This window comes from Halichoeres trimaculatus, unplaced genomic scaffold (genome assembly GCF_033239565.1).
Source record: "Halichoeres trimaculatus isolate MK-OKI-2021-1 unplaced genomic scaffold, fHalTri1.1 fHalTri1_scaffold_3, whole genome shotgun sequence".
NCBI classification, from domain to species: Eukaryota; Metazoa; Chordata; class Actinopteri; order Labriformes; family Labridae; genus Halichoeres; species Halichoeres trimaculatus.
This window is the reverse complement of record NW_027437181.1, coordinates 41,499,341-41,515,772: the sequence shown is the minus strand read 5'-3', so window position 1 is coordinate 41,515,772 and position 16,432 is coordinate 41,499,341. Positions and strand designations below refer to the sequence as shown.

At 42.2% G+C, this 16,432-nt stretch overlaps 1 protein-coding gene across 2 annotated transcripts in view; it reads left to right on the top strand.

Annotated features, from left to right (window-relative positions):
* The window catches only part of dok4 (docking protein 4), a 77,338-nt gene that overhangs the window by 27,805 nt on the left and 33,101 nt on the right, over window positions 1-16,432 (top strand). For both annotated transcript variants that reach the window (XM_074666634.1, XM_074666635.1), the window contains exon 2: window positions 4,692-5,135. In XM_074666634.1, the coding sequence (XP_074522735.1) occupies window positions 5,070-5,135 (66 nt within the window). In that variant the 5' untranslated portion in view covers window positions 4,692-5,069. The remainder of the gene's footprint in view (window positions 1-4,691; window positions 5,136-16,432) is intronic.

The window sequence follows — 16,432 nt, the reverse complement described above, 5'->3', positions numbered from 1 at the left end:
AACAATACCAGAGGCGCATTAGGTTTTTTTTACAGTCTGGCCACGTGACCGAGACTTGCACATGCATAGAACGTTACTTTCTATTTCACTCTTCTGCAGTGAAACCCCTCCCTAAAAAAAAAAAAAAAAAAAAAATCTTGTTATACAACCATACTGATAGTGAAATGTAATGTGCTGGTAGGTGTTGTACCACTTAGTATGGTTTCTTAGCCTGCTTGCTTTCTGGTTTTCACAGTGAAGTTAATGAGAGAGCTGCAAACAGTGGTGTCTACAAGAAAGTTAATATTTCATGGTCTTTTTTTCTGTGAAAAACCTGAAAAGGGTAATCTGGTTATTATTTATTTCATAAATAGTGTAATATATTTCATTAATAGTGTTATTTTTTATTTTCTGATTTTTTTTCCTGTCAAGATCCCAGAAAGGGTTATTAAGATTAGGTTTTGTGTGGCTTTCTGGGAAACAATAAATATTTACGTTTGGACCATAGACTGTATAAAACATGGACGTGGTCTCGCCGACGTCACCCGCCTGTTTCTGAAATGGAAAATGAAGCACATCAGCTATAGCAGCCATATTAGTAGTGGCAAGGGCTTTGCCTACAGCCATTGGGCGCCGGCCGTCATGTGACCCTCAGCTGTGCCTCCCATTGGGGGAGCTCACGATCTTAATATCCTCTGAACGGCTGCGTTAGAAAAAAATTCACCCCCCGTACAGTGGGAGCCGGTAGTAAATTAGCGACTCAGACAGGAGACGTTTTTTTTAAACCAGGCTGTAAATTGGTTAATTTCTGCTTTGAAAATTGATTTTTTTGGCTTGGTGTGTATTTGACTTCCAGTACTACTGGAGCCAGCCTCAAGCGAACACTCAACGAACAGCAGATTTTAGCACTTCTGCATTGTCTCACAATCCCAGACCGGAGGTTGCGGCTTAATTTGGACACCTCTGCAATGGTCACGTTTTTTTTACATCAGAGAAGGGAAAAGTTATTTGGCCCTGACGGGAAAAAGTTTAGGGACCCCTGCCATAGACATTCATAGTGCAGGTTGTAAAAAGGATGTGAACCCCTTCACTAATCCAGTCCAGCTCTATTTGTTTGGCACCTTTCATAACAAAAATTACAAGGTGCTTGACAATAGCACGAAATACAGTTGAGAACACATATATATTAAAATCAAACAATTTATTGAACAATGTAAAAGGAGTTAAAGGTCAATAAACATTAAAAATGGGTTTTATGAAGAGACTCAAAAGCTGAGTTTGCCTGAGGTCACCAGTAGAGGGCAGCAGTGACTGGTGGGATGTGCTCACTTCTTGTAGTGCAGGTTAAAAGTCTGGCCACAACATTTTGTATCAGCTGGAGTCTGTGAATATCACGCTTGCTGATGCCGGCATTGAGTGCGTTACAATAACCAAGTTGATAGGAGTTAAAGGCATGAATGACTTTTTCCAAGTCTGCACGGGAGAGGAAAACTTGGCTCTGGTGAGCAGCTTCAACTGTGTGAAACACGGCTGGACTACCTTAGTCACCTGGGCAAGGACATCTGACCATCAAAGATTACCTCTAGGTTGTGACCAAGCTTCTTTACAGACATTAGTCAATAGAACAATGGGAGTAAAGGTTATTTCTAATATTTGCACCGGAGTGGGTAATTTAAGTACTTCATATTTGGAGTCATTAAGTTGTAAAAAAAAATTTTTTTTTTTTTTTAAATCTTGACATCCAGTTTTTACTGTCATACAGACAGGACAGGACATTATGTTGAAAACATCAGTTGATCCAGGCCTCAGAGGAACATAGAGCTGGGTGTCATCAGCATCATAGTGGAAGTCTATACCATGACTGAGTATGATTTACCCCATGGGAGCATATAAACAGTAAACAGGAGGGGACCAAAAATGGATCCCTGGGGCACCACACAGGAAAGAGGAGCATAAGAGGAGAAGGTTTCAACCAGTATAACAGAGGATGATCTGTTTGACAGGTATGATAAGAGCCAGTTCAGGCACACACCACTGATAACCACAATGTTTCAGACAGCTGATTAAAACACTATGGGCTGAGCTGAGGTCAAGAAGGATTGACTGCTCCAAGAGCAAACTGGAGTCAGGAGTCAAAAACTGCTTGGCAGCTGAAGTTAAGGCATCCATCATGAAAATATGCACATTATAATGCTAAAGGACAAGACTCTGATGGTGAAATGTGGCCTGTCACAACTTTCCACTGCTGCAAACCTAACATCAAATCTGTCCAAGCTCTTACACAGGCAACATGCTAACACAAAGCTAGAGACAAATGACCCCCCCACCCCCCCAGTCCTGGGTGACTTTCAAAATATGAGTGTTTAAACTCCAAACTTGATTCCAGTGCCAGGTCTCTGTGATAAATAAGTTCATAGCTGTGTACATCACAGATGAAGCGTGTGGAATCGTTGTCTGTACAAAAGAAATGTGCAAAAACACAGATAACAGAAGCAGATGACCGTCAGACAGGGAAGAGGGAGCAAGTCTATGTCAAAACGGAGACTGAGAAAACATTTAAGAACTTCAAGTCTGTGTCAACTCCTGCTGATATTTGGACTCACCACAAGCTAGTTAGGCATGACAGCCCACTCAAATAACCCAAAGAATTTCTAGCGTGACAAAGCTGCGACTGCCTGCAGGAGCATTAAAAGACAGGACGCATATACTGACTGACTGAATATATGAGGCTTCAGACTCAGAAGAGGAGGGCAGCCAAGTTCAAGATGTGGCGTTTACAGATGCTGAAATAGTGCTTTCCACAGGGAGGTTTCTCTCCAACCTCACTTGGGATGTATATACACTGAACTTCATTTCCACTAATGATGCTGAGGAATGTCCCAAAGCAAACCCAGAGTCCAAATTAGTGCACAACAGGAAACTGGGACATGTCCTGCCCTTTGGACTGTGACTGTGATGTCAGTGATTGGCGTTCCCATTTCTCAGAGTCAGTTTTGGTCATCTTATTTTGGTCTCCTGAAGGTGCCGACTGTTACTCAAGAAGACGTCTTTTTCCGATGTCTGCTTAATGGCCATGTATGATGTCCACAGTACCTCTGTATAAGAGCTACCCCAAAAAATCAAACAAAATCTTTGTCCTACTAGGGTCCCTCCAATCCCTAAGCTATGTCCCGATCAGCTGCTCGCTGCTGACGCCACTGTGGTCAATTCACTGTTGTTATTCTACTCCAAGTTTCTGTGTCTAACTGTAGTCCAGTTTCTGAAGGTGTCAGGCTGTTCAGGTTAATTTTCCTGTAGCTTCATTTGATTTTCTCAGCAGCAGATGGTAACTGTAAGTGCAGACAAAGGCATTGTACACTTCAACTTCAAAGCTGCTGCTGAGCCAAATGCAGCTGCAGGAAAATTAGCTGGTAAAAGATAACAAATCATGATTTTAGAATGGAAAACAGAAAATGTAAACAAACAAAATATTGCTTTGATTCACAGTTAATGTTTGAAATTGGACGTCCAAAAATGACTTTCAAAAGACATTTTTTGAACGTCTCTTTGTGCAGTGGGTTCACTCACTCCTGCTCAGACGTCCACTTGACGTCCAAAAAGCCGACGTTCAAATGTTGAACTGCGTATTGATGTCCAAGTGGGGTCATGGTTTGACGTCCAAATAGTGGACCTAATCTGAACGTTGTGTAGATGTCCAGAATTCTTCTTGGACCAACAGCCATGATATAGACTTTATCAGCACGTCCATCAGACGTCTGATGTTTAGTGGGGTGACATGATCAAGGTCTACGTCTGATTTCATAAGTTTTACATACAATGTCCATTCTGCTTCAGGTGACACAGGTTTCATGATGGTCACAGCCTGAACTCTTTCTTTATGTTGCAGGTCACAGGTACAGCGCCCCTTGTTGTAGACAACAACTTTTAACTATCCTTCCCCAAAATAACCTCCCACTCTGTTTGAGTAATGCACTGTCATTAATTTGTCCTTTAGACAAACCCTTTCTGAAAACCAGAGCCTCAACTAATGGAGGAGAACACTACTGAAATGTTTTATCTCTTTTGAATTAATTGTGTGTGCTGACAATCTAAGCCTGAACAATCTGATACAGTTGGTTCATGTAAAATTTGACAAAGAAACTACTTCTCTGCAAAGGTCTCTACTCACATTGGATTCAAATAGAATAAGATTTATTCAGTCATCCATTTTCTGTTCCTCTTATCGTGTTTAGGGTCGCGGGTGGCTGGAGCCTATCCCAGCTGTCATTGGGCGAGAGGCGGGTACACCCTGGACTGGTCACCAGTCGTCACAGAGCTGACAAATAGACGACCAAGAATAAGAATTAGATTGAATTTTAAAAAAAAGATGAGTTTGGATTTTATGTTGATGTTGTGTCTTTCTTAATGATATGAGACCTACTTTCTTGCAAAGCATCCCAGATCACCATTAAGGTACTGCATTAACAGATATTGATTGACTAATTGGTTGATTGGTTGATTGATTGGTGAATTGAAAGGGAAGTGTAAGTGTACCTCATGTTTCAGGACAACAGCAGATTACCCACATCCATCCAGAACACCGGGCCTCAGTAACGGTGTCTGCCACCAGCATGAATAATGAAAGATAATGTTGTGCTCCTCACTCTTCGATGAATAATACATGTATACTCTATATCCATTTCTGCCTCTGTCTTTCTCTGTCCGTTTCTTAGAGACACCACGTACAAGGACCAGGGAAGACCCGCCTGGGGAAGAAGGACTTTTAGACAGACAAATAAGAGGAAAACAGAATAGAGGACAGAGAGCAACAAATCCAGAAGACAGGACGGAACAAAGAAAAAGGCAAGGAGAAAATGAAGTCTCCGTGAGGATGTGGAGATCCACAAAGCAGGACAGACAGACTTGATGCTGTGTGGGATAAGACAGTTTTTCCAGGAGAGAAAAACAGCGAGAAACAAAGAAGAGAAAGTGAGCTGGAGGAGGACGGGCTGGGGAGCTTTTGAAAGGACAGCAAAGGATTGGTGAAGGGAGAAGAGAGGCATCTGGATGGTCTCCACGGGGACGCCCAGACGTTTTCTGTGTGTTCAAAGATGGCCTCCAACTTTAATGACATCGTCAAGCAAGGCTACGTACGCATGCGCAGCCGCAAGCTGGGGGTGAGTGGTGTTTGCATACATTTGTGGTTTTCTTACATTTTACAGATTAGTTTGATTTTTTTCTCCTCCCAAAGAGTGGGAAAACCCACAGACAGATTCCAGATGGACATCAGGATTTTATTTTTGATCCTACACTTTACCTGTCATCCTGTGTTTGCTGGTAACTGTGGTGCAGCTCTCTTATTCTCCAGGAGGCTGCTTTAATATCAGTGAGATGACATGTTACGATCAGACCCTGTTTATAGAGCAGGGCGACTTCTATTTCATTTGAAATTTGGTGGTAAGGTCATAAAGGGAGATTGGTTTTGCATATTGGAAAATAATTACATCTGCATAAAAGAAAAGAAGTGTTTAACACATTCTGGTCTTCATTAGTTAATGTTGTGAAATCCTGAAGCTTTATGCTGAGGGGTAAAACTGAAGACCATTTAAATAACATGTGATCTACCTGAGACACTGAGGAAGACTCCATCTGTTCCAAAACCACCAACCATGGTCAGAATAATAAATGAACATAGTCTCCCTGATGTCATCCGTTTGCTTTTGATTCGGAGTTTTGAAGCCTATCATCAACAGACACATAATGTTAAAGCCTTACTCAATCTAGCTTTGTTAAAATTAGGATGAGATAAAGATGCCGCCCTTAAGCCTCATTACAAACAGCCACAGGGTGACCACCTGTCAATCAGTGACTGATTGGTCAGTCAATCCGTCTTGCTAAAATAAAATAAGAACAAAATGTGAACTGGGCTGCAAACTAGGGCTGGACAATTAATTGGATTTTAATCGTGATTTCAATTTTGCCATCTGACAATCATAAAAACAATATAATCGAAGAAAAACAATTAATATGCCACACAGTGTAGATGTATGCAAGTTCCTGTGCTTCATAGCTCTTCTGTGTTCCATGTGCAGCCACAGCGAGTGTGTGTGACTTATGTGTATCAATAATACTGTATGTGCCACTTGCTGGTTCCTTACAGTTGTGTTTAAATCAGTACTGAAGTTTTTGAATAAATGAATAATTGTGTATATTAATTGTGATTTCAATATCACTTAAAACAATCGGGATTATTACTTTTTACCATAACCGCCCAGCCCTACTGCAAACATGTTTCTTTCTGTGGTAAAAGTCATAATTTTTGTCTCAGAGTGTCTGTTGTTTCTGATGTTTAATACAGCCAGCCCCCAGTGGACACTCAAGGAACTGCTGATTTTAGCACTTTCACATCAGCTTCGTGTTTTCAGACCGGAGGCTGCTGCTTGATACCAACATGTTTTCCAGGGAATCATCTACAGAAAAGACTTGACTGAGCTGATATCAAAGCGATAAAAAGTTGATTTTTTTAAATACAAAAATGCCTCAACTACAAAAACTAAAAACAAAGTGAATGTTTTTGTCCGGTTACTAGTAACAAATGGAGCTCTGAGAGAGTCTAGCAGTTTTGGTTTAGGGCAGGCAGGAGGGTAGGTCAGTCCCTGAGTGGGTGGCCCAGGTTCCAACCTAACCTGTGGCACCTTTCCAGCACCTTGTTTCTCACTCTATCCACTGTCCTGTCTTCCCCAGACAGTCTTTTTCCTGAGGTTTATTTTTTCTTTAAATCACTGGACCACATCTCTTAGATTTCATAATCTGTAGAGTGAGGCAGGAATTCATCCGGGTTCCACAGGGGAGAAATTAACATTAAACTAAACCTTTGAATTCACAGTCAGGATTAAATCTGATCTAGCTTATTTGTTCTACTTCAAATTATTCTAAATGTCAACATAAATATTCAGCAGGAGTATTTCTGTTGATGTTTCTGTTCCCATTCAGCTCACCATCTTTCAGAGCTCGATGCTGACTCACCTTAAAAAAGAAATCAGGAAAATGACTCACGTTTTAATATTGGTGTTATTTTCACAGTAGTTTACAGTAAAAAGTTATTTTGTAGAGATCAGCGGCTCAGAGATGCTCAGCCTCAGCCTGAACTGCAGGACAGCAAATGCTTCTGAGCTCTGAAGACAAACCACAGACAGAAACTGACAGGTGATAATCCATCCATGTCAACAGAACACAGTGTGCTGAAAATGTGCAGGTGTGTGTAATTGATTTATCTCCAGTGTCATTATCCTCATTTCATGAATCCTGATGGCTTTTATCTGATTTGAAGATGATTCATTAGATTTAGAAAAATTCACTCTGAGAACTAAAAAATAACATATAGTCTTTATCATAGACCCAGGCTCAGGTGTCACTCCGACAGGTTTTGGGTTGAGCAGCATGAATATTTTATCTGAAATCTTGGCTTTTCTGAACATCTTACTTCATTGATTTGCTTGCACTTCAAAGCGAAAAATTCTTCAAGGTTAAACGAAAAAGAAAAAGAAATCAGTGCAGACATAAACCTTAACACAGGCTGCTTGCCAAGGCTGCTATCATTAACCAGGTTCAATTATTTAAAAAAATGCTTTGCAGCCAGTGTATATATATATATATATATATATATATATATATATATATATATATATATATATATATATATATATATATATATATATATATATATATATATATACACAAATCATTTTTGTTTGTTTTTTCCTTCATTTAGTCCAAATGACTTCTCTGAAGTGGTGCCCCCTCCTACAGCCATATGACCAGCAACTGGAGCCAACTTTACGCTCCGTAATGGTGAAAATGTAACATTTGAGTGTCATGAGTTTGAGAAGGACAAGTGGTGTTTGCGGGAACACAAAACTTCAGTGACTTGGATCCCTACTTTAAAACAAAGCCACAGAAAGCATGTTGTTTCCTTTTTACCTGGGGTGTAAATGAGAGATTGATTTTAATCTGTGCATCCTTCAGAATATCCCTGATTGATTAGTGTTTGTCAGAAGCTGAAGGAGCCCTGCTCTGTTTGACAGAGTGACTCTGCTCTTTCTGATCCGTTTACTGTTCAGCCCGTAGCTTAAGCTGCGTATACTGCATGAATATGCTAACACACGCGAGTGTGAGTCACATTCTGATGGCGTAGGCTCTGGACTTGCATGAGTCATACTATGGAGACAAACACAAATCAGTTTGAGCTAGGTTCTGTTCACCAGCTCTCTGCAATAATGGGGTGCTGTGTTATCACCGCTCTGTGCAGCTCTTCAAGGGGGACTGATGAAATCCCCGACCAGCGTGAGCTCAGTGCTGGGGAAATTTCTGATGGAAGGTTTTCTGCCTTTTAGCTCTCTTATTGGTGTATGTGTTCAAATAATGCAGTCTGTGGGAGAAGGTTGTCTGCTACTTGACCTGCAGAGAGTGTGCTGTACCCTCTCCCTGGAGTCCTTTCCCTGACTGATGTCTCTGTGTCCATCACTTGGAGACAGACCCTCTGTCCTTTCCCGGACTGATGTCTCTGTGTCCATCACTTGAAGACAGACCCTCTGTCCTTTCCCAGACTGATGTCTCTGTGTCCATCAGTTGGGGACAGACCCTCTGTCCTTTCCCAGACTGATGTCTCTGTGTCCATCAGTTGGGGACAGACCATCTGTCCTTTCCCAGACTGATGTCTCTGTGTCCATCAGTTGGAGACAGACCCTCTGTCCTTTCCCAGACTGATGTCTCTGTGTCCATCAGTTAGAGACAGACCGACTTACCTTTCCCTGACTGATGTCTCTGTGTCCATCACTTGGAGACAGACCCCCTGTCCTTTCCCTGACTGATGTCTCTGTGTCCATCAGTTGGGGACAGACCCTCTGTCCTTTTCCTGACTGATGTCTCTGTGTCCATCAGTTGGAGACAGACCCTCTGTCCTTTCCCAGACTGATGTCTCTGTGTCCATCACTTGGAGACAGACCCTCTGTCCTTTCCCAGACTGATGTCTCTGTGTCCATCAGTTGGGGACAGACCCTATGTCCTTTCCCAGACTGATGTCTCTGTGTCCATCAGTTGGAGACAGACCCTCTGTCCTTTCCCAGACTGATGTCTCTGTGTCCATCAGTTAGAGACAGACCCTCTGTCCTTTCCCAGACTGATGTCTCTGTGTCCATCAGTTAGAGACAGACCGACTTACCTTTCCCTGACTGATGTCTCTGTGTCCATCACTTGGAGACAGACCCCCTGTCCTTTCCCTGACTGATGTCTCTGTGTCCATCAGTTGGGGACAGACCCTCTGTCCTTTTCCTGACTGATGTCTCTGTGTCCATCAGTTGGAGACAGACCCTCTGTCCTTTCCCTGACTGATGTCTCTGTGTCCATCACTTGGAGACAGACCCTCTGTCCTTTCCCAGACTGATGTCTCTGTGTCCATCAGTTGGAGACAGACCCTCTGTCCTTTCCCTGACTGATGTCTCTGTGTCCATCACTTGGAGACAGACCCCCTGTCCTTTCCCTGACTGATGTCTCTGTGTCCATCAGTTGGGGACAGACCCTCTGTCCTTTTCCTGACTGATGTCTCTGTGTCCATCAGTTGGGGACAGACCCTCTGTCCTTTCCCCAACTGATGTCTCTGTATCTATCAGTTAGAGACGGACCCTCTGTTCTTTCCCAGACTGATGTCTCTGTGTCCATCAGTTGGAGACAGACCCTCTGTCCTTTTCCAGACTGATGTCTGTGTGTCCATCAGTTGGGGACAGACCCTCTGTCCTTTCCCTGACTGATGTCTCTGTGTCCATCAGTTGGAGACAATACAGGACACACCACGGTCACTGCCTGAGATGACAAACAATCCAAATAGACTACATTGCTCTCCTGAAATAATCAATATTCCTCTTCAAATAAACATTTTTTATATGGAAACCTATTTCTGCCAGGAAACAAAAGATAAGAAGAGAGCCTTAGCCTTAGTTAAAAAAAAAAAGAAGATCCCTGTTGTTAAAGTCAGTGGGCGGACCATCCAGAATCTGTACTGTTTTTCTGGGATAAAGCCTCTGTTTCCCATGAGCGCCATCACCCACTGTTGTTATGACATGGCTCCTGTCAAGATGTATATTTGTTAGAGAGCAGCTGTTTGTTGTAACATTTCCTTTTTGAAATGCAGCTTTTCCGAGGGTGCAAAGCAAGGAGTTAATGGGCTCTAATTTTGTAGACCAGGCGCAAGCGCAGGCGTACCTGTTCTGCGCTGGCCTTCGCCGCGCGGACAGGGCGTGACCGGCGCACTTTGCAAGATTCCTGCAGTGCCAAGAGAGGCGCAGTCAAGGCACAGAGGAGAACAGAAGTGCGTGTCCATGTCTCACTCCACGCAAATGGCAGAGAGGGAGGAGAAAAGCCATGAGTGGGTTTAACACAGCCGAGCGCTGTTTTCACCAATCAAATGAGCGCCTCTCCTCGCCTTTAAATGCACGGTGGCCGAGGCGTAGCGTCTGATTGCACAGCGGGGCACATCGGAGGATACAAAGTTCGTCACCGTGTGGGCCAGCTCCCGGGACAGATTTTATCTGTTCCTTTGTCATTAATAGGAGTACAAAATGAAGAGACAGTTACACAGCTGGCTTATCCATTCAGAATACTTTTGATCCACCTGCACTCCTGGTTTGTCATCGCCAAATAGCAGAACCTTTGGTGATATACTGTATACTCTCCCAGTGTCTCCACCTCATCCTCCTTACAATAATGTACTCCATCTTTTTAGATCACGTTAAAAATAAAGACTAAAACAGAGAAATATGGGAAATCACGGGTAAATCCTGAGTGACATACATTTATTTTGTCTCTTCTTCGTCTTTTCTCTCCCTCTTTTCTTTGAATTAAATGAAATGAGAGAACCAGATATATACTCAGTATCAGATGTTAAGGCTGTTTATTGTTTAATTGTAAGATGTGCATCAAACTTCCAGCTGCCGTCAGGTTAACTTTCCATTATGACAAACAGCTTTAATCTGACATCAGATGTGACGGGACAGTTTATATAGATACAAATGTATATGCTGGTTCAGACAGTTACATTAAATAGTGATTGCTGTGATTGTTTATTGCATTAAAATGTGCCTGACACTCTGGAAACCTGCCTCTGAGGCTTTGTTGACATGTGAGCACATGTGCGCCTGTCACCAAATTACAGCTGCGGAGGGTGCACTCCGCTTTGCACAGAGGATACATCAGGTTGCAGCTGGCGAGCTTTCAGCGCACTTTGTTGGCATGAAATTGTCACTGCGCCAACATGAATCTGCTGACTCCTCCCCCTGGTGCGCCTTCAACTCCCCCTGGTGCGCCGTCACACCCATCTCTGCGCAGACGGTCTACCAAATTGTCGAATGCAGCACACAGCGGTGCGCCACACAAAATTAACACTGCGCGGGGTGCACCAGGCTTGCGCCCCCTGCGCTGCCACGAAATTAGAGCCCAATGTATTTCTTGAATGTTGTTTAGTCTGCAAAATTAGCATGCAAACCGAAAGTATTATTTCCGCCACGTTGTTTACCAGTAGGATGCTGACATAGACTAACAGTTTTACCTCACTTTATGATCTGTGGTGTCAACGAGCTGAAGCTGAGCTCTGAGCTCCTTTCTGTGGATTGATATGACGTGATCAGTTTGTCTGTGGTCAAAATTGATAACAGACATAAAGGGGTATTAACCAATCAAAATCAAGCGTTTTAACAGCCAGAAGATCACGCAGAATGCTAGGTAATATGTAAGGGATAATGTTTGGTTGGCAGGTCATTACAGGTGACAGAACCCTAATAACTAGACAACATGAAGTTGGTTTGGCTCATTTGTGTTTAGTAGGCGCAGGTAATTTTCCACCCAGGGACCGAGTCATTGACAAAGAGCTGGTTTACAACAAAGGCGTGGCTAATGACATGCTACGATGCTAATGCTTGATGCTGTTTCCCGTGCTTCTTTTTCAAACATCAGAATTATTCTAGTTGCCCTTTGAGGAAAATGCACCAGCCTCTACTCCCATTGTCAACAATATGTGGATTTACCCAGAATGCAAAGCTTTCAGTGAACAATACTTAAAGTTCATGTTTTCATAAAGTTTGAGCTGGCCAGAAGGAAATGAACCAGACTGGAAGAAATGTATCTGTTACATTCTTTCTGTGGCCCAGTCTCCCTCTTTCTTCTTCTTGTGTTTTGTTTTGAACACTAACTGCTCCAGTTTTTGTCCTCGTCCCCCTGCGCTCGTGACACTGCCCGCCATTTAATTGCTCTGAGTCTTCTCTTTTTCCCTCTGCGGTTTTCTGCCCAGAGCACTGATTCTTCTCATCTCAGTCCTCCTTTTCTGCCTCATTATCTGTATCCTTCTATCCTTCCTCTGAGTCCTCTATTTGTCATCTGACTCTTTTTTTGTTCACTCTATTAATCCATCCAGTCTCTGTGCGTGTTCTGTAAGCAGTCTGTCCATATGTTAGGATGTGGTGTGGAGCGCAGATAGCTGGGAAACAGCCGGAGCAACAAGGATGCTTTGTTCGTAAAGCTCCTGCCTACAAATATCATTGTTTCTATGTCTACTTATTTTTTTAAAATGATTAAAAAAGCACAGTGGGTGCCAATACCGATACTAAAGGCAAAAGAAAGCTGATATACAGTATATCGGCCGATATCCGATATTTATCGGCTGATATATATAATAAATTCACTGATCTACACAGGATATATACTGTATATGAACACAAATCATTATAATACCCATATGATTCAAAACAGGGACATAACAGTATTAAATTATAACAAGGAACTTTAATTATAAAACTGTCAATATAAGAACTGTAGTTGTAACCAATGTTAAATAAGAACAAGCTGTTAACACAGCAATAAATAAAGAAGTCAACTTTAAACACAGTAAGTAGAAAAAAAAGTCAAAATGTAAACACACAATGAGCAACTTACACAACGTTAAAATGCCGTATTATAGTCTAACATTAGATAATGGTGGATGTGTGAAATAACAGTACCATTTATCTCTGTTTATCCCTCAAAAAAGCAACGAACACGACGTTAAAACGCTGTTTTATAGTCTTACATTACATAATGGTGGATGGAGGGGGCGGGCACTCGGGCAGTGTACAGCTTAACACACAGACACAAGTCTTAAGTCTTTTATTCTGTCTGCCATCAGGCTGCTTAAACTTGATAGCAGTCTGATAGGATAGAATGACATGCTGGTACTTGTTGGTTTGTTTGTTTCTCGTGGTTGCACTGTGTGGGATCTTAAATGCAATGCTGGGTATCTCCATGTTCTCTTTTACCTGCCACAAATTGCTCATGTGTGCTGTAATCTGCTTGACCCTGGCTACGGGAAGGGTCTGTTGAAGGCTGCTGTGTACTGATGTGCTCTCTGTCATGTACGGACTTTATTTATATTTTTGTTCATTGTTCATTGTTGTCTCGCTGTTTGTGGATGTATGTGTAGCCAAGGTGGACTGCAAAATCAGAATTGCCCATTGGGATAAATAAAGTTGTCTAAACTAAACTAAACACTGGAACAGGAGAGACAGAATCTCCGTGGAGCAAAATTTTTTATAATCAGCTACATTTTGGCCAATGTTGGTTAATCGTGACAGGCATGATCGGCCCGATTAATCGGTTGGGCTCTAGTTTTAAACTGGTAGATTTAAGACCAATATACACCAGTTTGCTGTTTACTCATATTGTCTATAACTTGTCTCTAATTTATGAACAACTGGTTTTCTTTTGTAAAGGTATGACCTCACAAGAATAGAGCACAACCACACAATGCACCTTTTTTAGGAGACCCTGAGGAATCAGAATATTTTAACCTAACTGATGTTAGCTATACTCTAATACTCTTCTAATAAATAGTTTCAGTTATCATCTACAGTTCTACACTTTCATTCAGCAGATGCTACTGTTCAAAGCGATATACAACACAAGCAAGCATTTAGCCTGGAGGGAAAAACCTTAGTTAGTGTAACTGCTTTGGCACACTTTGGAAAGGTTTGCTCCAGTGAGAGCACAAGCACATGCACACAGCGAGGGCATGATGTATAATCCATGACGGATGATCGCTGCCACCACTCTTCTCAACAATCCTTTCAAACAATAGCAAGGGTGTTAAAGGGCTGAGTCGGACCAAAACAACAACATAAAGTAAAAAGTTACTGAAGTTGTAGCAGTGCTCTCTATCTCAGTGTGTCGACTCTCATGATATCCCACTTTGTGTAAACAGACGCTTCAAGATGACGTAAACAGGCCGTTTGTGTACCTTAAGTCTGGTTCATAGTGAAGTAGTGTGGCCGCAGGCCGTACTGGCCAGCAGAAGAAACGCACTGCAAGGGGTCAATTGTGACCATGGCCTGTGTGACTGCGCCCTTAGAGCCATGCCAAGCTGGAAGCACCAGGTGCTTTTCACAGGTAAAGTGTAGTGGGCTAGAAGGAGCGTTATGGATGGATACTGGATTAGGTTCTTCTATAGGTACTGACCAGATTCTGTCTGTAGCACACAGTACTGATTTAGGTAAAATCAAACAGTCCCATGTTTGGGTACCTTAACGCATCCTTGTGACTGTTAGGGAGTGGAAGAGTTGGTGATTTTCCAAGCTGGACATGAACACAGTATTGCAAGGTTATATATTGAAGAATAAAATTATTAAATTGAAAAACTTTGAGGTTTTATTATTAGACAAATTAATATTTATTACTATATAAACACACAAAAGTACTGAAAATTGGTACTGTTGAGTACCGATTGCCAGGCACCAGGCATCAGTACTGTATTGTTCTAAATGTGAAAGGTACCCATGATTAGGGAGTGTAGACCTGGATGAGGGAGTCCAGGTAGGCAGGAGCCAGAAAAAAAAGCTTTGAATTTGATTGAAGCTGCCACTGGAAGCCGGTAAAGAGAGATGAACAGCGGAGTATCAAAGCACACATATAGTGCGTCCCAAATTGCATACTTCCATACTCAAATACTCAAAATTTTGAGTATACTGCGTCAAAATGAAAAACAGTATGCATAGTATGTGAAAAATGAGTATGCAAAAGTACCAGGATGATGTACTCAAATCGGCCCGGATTTTGAGTATGCAGCTGTGGACACTTAACAAACTCATTTCATCCTCTGGCAGCAATGTATAAATGTAACTTATTGATGTTGTTTTTTACACGTGTTGTTTCCACCAAGCACCATCAGCTGTTGACGTTGTGTATGTGGTGTAACTTGTTTTTGTTTGTTTTGTTCTGCGAATGATAGTCTATGCCAGTGTTTCTCAAATCTGGTCCTGGGGACCCCCTGCCCTGCATGTTTTAGATGTTACCCGACTCCAACACACCTGATTCAAATGATCAGCTCGTCATCAAGCTCTGCTCGAGCCTGATAACGAGCCATTCATTTGAATCAGGTGTGCTGCCGGCGCTCGGCAGTATGCGATTTGGGACAGCACTACACCCTCAAAATTTGCGCACTAAGCCAGTGAGTATGTAGTATGCTTAGTACACTCAATTTGAAAATTTTGAGTACACAGTATGGAAGTATGCGATTTGGGACACACTGAGTGTTAGCCTGTAGAGAGACGGACTGAGCTGAAGTGATGAACTCTACACACATATATAAGTGTGCCCTTTTGGTGATTTTAGAGACTTTTTGCTTAAAATTATTTAAACTGAGATGCAAAACTGTAAAATCTCAGTGACATGCTCACCATAGATCTAATTAGCCAATCAGTGTTCAGCGAAACAGGGAACGGAAAATTTCCAAATGTAGCAGAGAAAAGTCACAGAAAATGGTTTGGTTGGAGTTTATTAAAATGAAAAAAAAAACAAAAAACAATGTGGTAGAGCTGACCAAGCTGACTCTAATGACCCGTGTTCGTTCTGAGCCCTCTCACTGTTGGTTCAAGTAAAGAAAAGTTGCTATTTGCTGTTTTTTACTTATCTTATACTATAATTCTGTCCTGTTTTATGTCTCTGAATGGATGATGCATGGTTGTTGGTCTGTTGAAAGATTCTTACTGAGCCCCAGGTTTGTCTCTGTTCAGCACTGATAGCCTAAAGGATGAACATATTTAGTCCCTGAGTTAACAAAACATAAAACAGGGGGAGACACAGAGGTAAGGGTGAGGGCAGAATTACAGGGAGAGGTTTTAAAAAAAGAAGAGGGCTATCTGAAATACTCTCTGCATCCTCAGGGCACAGAGAACTCGCACAGCTGAGGTCTTGCTCCAGGCTGGGCAGATAGACTACCAGAGTCATGCTTAATTTATCTCAGCACGAACAACAAAGCCAAAAGAAAAGCCCCAGACATGCAAAGTCTCAGCACACGCTGAACTCACTTTGGCTGCACTGGTAAACACCCAGAGACGAGCGTTTCCATGCAACAGTCTGTCTTTGTTCTCTGCTCGTGTACTCCCAGAGTCCCCTGCCTGTA